Source organism: Neophocaena asiaeorientalis, unplaced genomic scaffold, assembly GCF_003031525.2.
Source record: "Neophocaena asiaeorientalis asiaeorientalis breed wild unplaced genomic scaffold, Neophocaena_asiaeorientalis_V1.1 scaffold489, whole genome shotgun sequence".
NCBI lineage: Eukaryota > Metazoa > Chordata > Mammalia > Artiodactyla > Phocoenidae > Neophocaena > Neophocaena asiaeorientalis.
The window spans coordinates 2,775,648-2,781,175 of record NW_020174791.1 but is presented as its reverse complement, the minus strand read 5'-3'; the positions used below and the strand labels follow the sequence as shown (position 1 = coordinate 2,781,175).

Sequence of the window (5,528 nt, the reverse complement as noted above, 5' to 3'; positions counted from 1 at the left end):
TCCTGCGGCCCTCCTCCTCCCGCAGCCAGAGCCGTGTGCGCGCCATCGCCAGCCGGGCCCAGGAGCGGCAGCGGCTGCAGGGCCCGAGGGGCTCCCCAGAGGAGGAGCGGGGCACCCCTGAGGGCGCCTGCTGCGTGGGCCAAGAGGGCTGTGGGGCTGTGCCGGCCCCGCCAAGGGTGCCACCAACCAGCTGTCAGGTGCTGCCGCCACTGGCCTCCTGCTGCAGCCCAGGGCTGGGCGGGGCCCGCGTTTGCTTAAGATGCGGAGCTGCCGCCCCGAGGCTGCCGCCTGTCCGGTGTGGCTGTGCCCCTCGGCCCTGCCCCTCCTCCTGGGAGGAAGGAGCCCGCCCTGGGGCAGGGCAGAGTTTTCACGACCTTTTAAGATCCACGTACACAGAGAGATACTTAAATTTTTAGAGGCAAAGCTTCTACAATGAGAAAATGGTACCGTGTCCTTTTCCACTTTCCCCTGGTCTCAGCTGCGGGGCGTGTGTGGGCGCGCGTCTGCCGGGCCCCGCCATGCGAGGCGCCCAGTGACCTGGAGCGTGGCCTCCCCGCCCCGACTGCTGGCTTGTTCTGCACACACTCTGCTCTGTACGGGACGTTGTAGACTCTTGTAAACTCCCGAACACAGCTCCAATAAACACGCTTGCGCTTGTTCCGAGTGGGCTCCCTCTGTGGCTGCGTACCCGGTGTCGCGGGGCCGGAACCCAGAAGATGCCCCCCACCCTCTGCCCGCGGATGGCTTGGCTGGACCGCACCCAGGGTCAGGGCCACAAGCCCCGAACACACCCCTGTTCTTTCCCTCCCCCTCTCCCGCCCCACTTATTGGGGGCAGACGTTGGCCCTGGCAGGGCCCCAGGCCAGAGGGTCCCCAGCTATGGGGCTGCTGCTCCCGGAGTCTCTGCGCACAGAGGACCGCCAGGGCGGCCCCCTCCCTCGAGAAGCTGGGGGGCTGACTGCCCTCCCCACCCCGGCACCTGGCCTGCACAGAAGCCAGCTGAGGTGTCAGAGGCCACCCCAAGGGTGGACTCTCTTGGTACAACAGGCAGGGGCTGGGGGCAGCCCACCCACGGCTCAGCTCAGGGAGGCCTCGGGCCCCGCACCAGGATCAGCCCTACCATCCAGGGTCGGAGGCTCTGGGGACGGTGGGCGCCGGGCAAGGCGTCTGAAAGGCTGGGTGTTGGTGGGCGCCAGGCGCGCTGTCTCTTGCTGTGTCCCTCGTAGGCCCCAGGGACTCACGCCAGCCGCTTGCCCAAACTCAGCAAAGGCCTGGGGGATGGGCAGTTGTGCCAGTGCCACTTTCCTCCCAGGACCAGTCAGGCCCCTCGGAACTGGAACCAGGAAGGCCCTCCTCCTTCCTCTGGTTGGGGGAGCTCAGACTGGGGGAGCTGTGGCCCAACCCCGGAAGGGAGGGGTCCCCAAGGCACTGCATCTGGGCTACTAGAATCTTGGGGGAAGTGAAGGGGAGGCGGGGCGCAGGGAGGGACACAGCCTGGGGCAATCTGCCAGGACTCACAAGATATGGGGCGGGGCGGTCAGCCCTTCTCCAGCCCTGGGTGGGCGCTGCCTCTTGTTCCGTTACCTCCCAGGGGCTGCCCTCAGCTGCTGGGAGGCCCAGACCCTTTCTGTCCTAGCTGAGAAAGGGACAGGGCATCGCAAGAGGGGTACCTGAGGGCAGGGCAGGTGCTCAGAGCCCTGGTGCCCTACTCACTGCGGGGCCACTGCAGGCTTCCCCCGCCTGTCCAGCGACCCTCAGGGGAGCGCCAGGGCCTGACAGGAGGGAGGCCCAGCGAGGCATCATGACACAGGCCGAGCTGGGCTCTGATTGGACCTCTGGAGTCCTCCTGGGTGTCTGGGCAGGGCATGCCCTGCACAGGGAGCCCCAGACCAGCTAGGACGATGCTGCTCCGACACCAGGGATGGGAGGACAGAGGGTGGCCTGGGCAGAAGAGGGGCCAGGCCAGGCCTCATAGAGGCGACCACAGGAAGCTGAGCCGTGCATAGGTGCAGGCCGGGGGGGTAGCGAGGGGCGGTGTTGGGGTCAAGGTGGGTGAGCCTTCGCAGAAAGGGGATCACATGGACCACCCACTGGACAGGCCTAGCCTGTGCCCTCTAGACGGCCGTGCCCCCTGCTCCCCCTGGCGGCTGCTCACAGGAAGGCCAGGGCCCTCTCTGCCGACAGAGCAAGTGCTTTGAGGTCCGTCCATCCAGGAGTGGGGTGCAGCACATGGGTCACCCAGGGGGGCTGCTGTGGCGCAGGACAGGTTGAGCACCCTCTGAGGTTCAGTGCAGGTCCCAGACCGCTGAGCTCAGGCTCCCGGAAGGGGGTGCAGGGCCCCGGTTTCCCTGGCCCAGCAGGGCAAGTGCGAGGGGGTCTTGGGCAAAGAGGGCGGGGCTCAGGTCCCTGCAGGGGCAGCCCCGACGGCCTTCCTCATCCCGCCCGTCCTCACGTTGCTGGGTGCTCCAGCAGTGAGGGACCTGGGTGCTGGGCAGTGGGGCTTCCTCAGTGCACAGGGCCCGGGGCCACGGTAGCAGGGCCCCCGCGCAGCTCTTTGTTCCTGAGACCAATGGCACACACAGGTGGCCTCGCAGCTCCGGGGCCAGTTCTTCTGCCGCGATGTGGCGTCTGAGGCTCAGGTCTGCACCCCGAGGGATGGGTCCAGTGGGGGAGGAGCCCCCGCCATCTCACAGCACTTCCATCACCGGGCCCAGTGAACCCCCCACCCACCTGCCGTCAGGCAGGGCTCTGGGCATGGGCTCAAGGCCGTGGCGACAGGACCCACGTGGTCTGAGGTGCTCCGAGCAGGAGAGGACTGGACCAGCCACCAAGTCCCTGAAAGTCCTCAAGGGCCCTCGAAGCCCGTGGCCTCCTCTCAGCAGCCTGTCTGTCCTTCCCGTGCGTAGCGGGGCCAGGCGGGGCAGGGGCGCACGGGGAGGCCTCCTCCAGATAGACACGACGGGGAGTGATGCCGGAGGCCACGTGACAGGGCAGCGGCCATGGCCCACGGGCCAAGGTGGGCCTAAGAGTTCTAGAGATCACCTAGGGAGAGATCCCACTGCTGGGCTCCCTGGGGGAGGCGTGGGCAGGGCCCCCGGGGGCGGGGCTGCCCACCCTCACACCAAACAGCAAAGGCAGAAACGCTCTGTTCTCACTCTGGAAACTATTTGCCGTGCCCTGACCTCAGTGTCCCGTCAGAGGCGTATATAGGCCAGGGCCCTCTCTGCCGACAGAGCAAGTGCTTTGAGGTCCGTCCATCCAGGAGTGGGGTGCAGCACATGGGTCACCCAGGGGGGCTGCTGTGGCGCAGGACAGGTTGAGCACCCTCTGAGGTTCAGTGCAGGTCCCAGACCGCTGAGCTCAGGCTCCCGGAAGGGGGTGCAGGGCCCCGGTTTCCCTGGCCCAGCAGGGCAAGTGCGAGGGGGTCTTGGGCAAAGAGGGCGGGGCTCAGGTCCCTGCAGGGGCAGCCCCGACGGCCTTCCTCATCCCGCCCGTCCTCACGTTGCTGGGTGCTCCAGCAGTGAGGGACCTGGGTGCTGGGCAGTGGGGCTTCCTCAGTGCACAGGGCCCGGGGCCACGGTAGCAGGGCCCCCGCGCAGCTCTTTGTTCCTGAGACCAATGGCACACACAGGTGGCCTCGCAGCTCCGGGGCCAGTTCTTCTGCCGCGATGTGGCGTCTGAGGCTCAGGTCTGCACCCCGAGGGATGGGTCCAGTGGGGGAGGAGCCCCCGCCATCTCACAGCACTTCCATCACCGGGCCCAGTGAACCCCCCACCCACCTGCCGTCAGGCAGGGCTCTGGGCATGGGCTCAAGGCCGTGGCGACAGGACCCACGTGGTCTGAGGTGCTCCGAGCAGGAGAGGACTGGACCAGCCACCAAGTCCCTGAAAGTCCTCAAGGGCCCTCGAAGCCCGTGGCCTCCTCTCAGCAGCCTGTCTGTCCTTCCCGTGCGTAGCGGGGCCAGGCGGGGCAGGGGCGCACGGGGAGGCCTCCTCCAGATAGACACGACGGGGAGTGATGCCGGAGGCCACGTGACAGGGCAGCGGCCATGGCCCACGGGCCAAGGTGGGCCTAAGAGTTCTAGAGATCACCTAGGGAGAGATCCCACTGCTGGGCTCCCTGGGGGAGGCGTGGGCAGGGCCCCCGGGGGCGGGGCTGCCCACCCTCACACCAAACAGCAAAGGCAGAAACGCTCTGTTCTCACTCTGGAAACTATTTGCCGTGCCCTGACCTCAGTGTCCCGTCAGAGGCGTATACGTATATATTTATATTTTTTTATATATATATATATATATATATATGTATATATGTATATATATATAAAAGATTATTTAACAGTTAAATATATTCCAATAAGAACGTCTCACGGGACAAAAGTCGTGTCTCCCCACCACGAACACGTCAGCACTGAAGATACACCAAGCCCGAGGCCACGAGCGCTGAGCCCACACCTGGGCGCAGCCGGCTCTCTCATAAATATTCCGATTTGAACGCGGGTCCCTGTTGCAGTCGAGATACGTTCCTGAGGCGACGGGCAGAGCAGCCCAGCGGCGGTGGCACCTCACTCGGCCGGGACCTCGTACTTGAAGATGACGCTGAAGAGCCGGCCACCCAGCCGCTCAGCCAGCCACGAGTTCTTGATGACGGCCAGCTTGAGGCTCTCGCAGCGCAGGGCCGCGTGGTAGTTGGTGTGGACGGCGCGGCCCATGCCCTCGATGACCACCAGGTCGGCGCCGCGCTCCCGCACCAGCACGGCCAGCCCCTTGTCCAGGCGGCTTCGGGGAGGAAGGGGGCAGTGAGGAGGGTGCAGGCGGGGGGCCTGGCACCCTGCACTGCGCTGCACCCAGGGCAGACGCCACACCCTGCCTCCAGCCAAGGGCGGCGACTGGTGGGAACGCCGGAGACCCCCGACCCTCGGCCCCCCCAACTACGTGGGCCTTGGGTCCAGCCTGATCCCCGGACAGCCAGCCCGGCAGCTGCCCTCCCGGGGCCCGGGGCCCAGGGTCTTGGGGACCCCTGGCAGCTGCACTCCCGTGGCTACAAGGAAGCCGGTTCTGAAAACTGGGCCTTAACGATACTTTTGTAATTTGAACGTTAAAGAATCTGAGTCCTTTCCATAGCTTTTTATTGTCCCTCCTTGTTGGTTAATCGTGGACCTGGAAGGGGAGTAAATCAACACTGGAGGATCGGCGCTGGAACAGACTGAGAGGCTGATGTGCCCTCCTCTACACGGCCGCTCCAGGTGCTAGAAGCCCCAGGGTGGAAAGCACTATGGCGACGAACTGATTATCCAAGGCGGGGACACGCCCCCCTTGCTTCCTCCTCCCAGGGTCCCGAGGGAAGAGGTGCCTGGGCCCTGCCCGGGGCTGCGGCTGGCACAGCTGACTTCCGCAGGGGACCAGGGGGACCCGGGGGCAGAGGGGCCACATACCTGAGGTCGAGACACGGGGAGCTGGAGCCAGTCTGCATGAGCAGCAGCCTCCCTTCTCTGAGCGCCGAGCTGCCGAGCACAGGGGTCGTCACCCGTG

General features: G+C 65.8%; 2 protein-coding genes across 2 annotated transcripts in view; one reads left to right on the top strand and one right to left on the bottom strand.

Annotated features, from left to right (window-relative positions):
* PLCH2 (phospholipase C eta 2) overlaps positions 1 to 416 on the top strand; it is a 26,860-nt gene extending 26,444 nt beyond the window's left edge. The window contains 1 exon segment of the mRNA XM_024760250.1: positions 1 to 416. This exon segment is cut by the window's left edge and continues 167 nt beyond it. Within this exon segment, the coding sequence (XP_024616018.1) occupies positions 1 to 416 (416 nt within the window).
* A 3,846-nt stretch (positions 417 to 4,262) lies between these two features.
* PANK4 (pantothenate kinase 4 (inactive)) overlaps positions 4,263 to 5,528 on the bottom strand; it is a gene marked incomplete at its 5' end in the record, with an annotated part of 12,656 nt that continues 11,390 nt past the window's right edge. Inside the window, 2 exons of the mRNA XM_024760249.1 lie at positions 4,263 to 4,775; positions 5,432 to 5,500. Of these exons, the coding sequence (XP_024616017.1) occupies positions 4,562 to 4,775; positions 5,432 to 5,500 (283 nt within the window). The remainder of the gene's footprint in view (positions 4,776 to 5,431; positions 5,501 to 5,528) is intronic.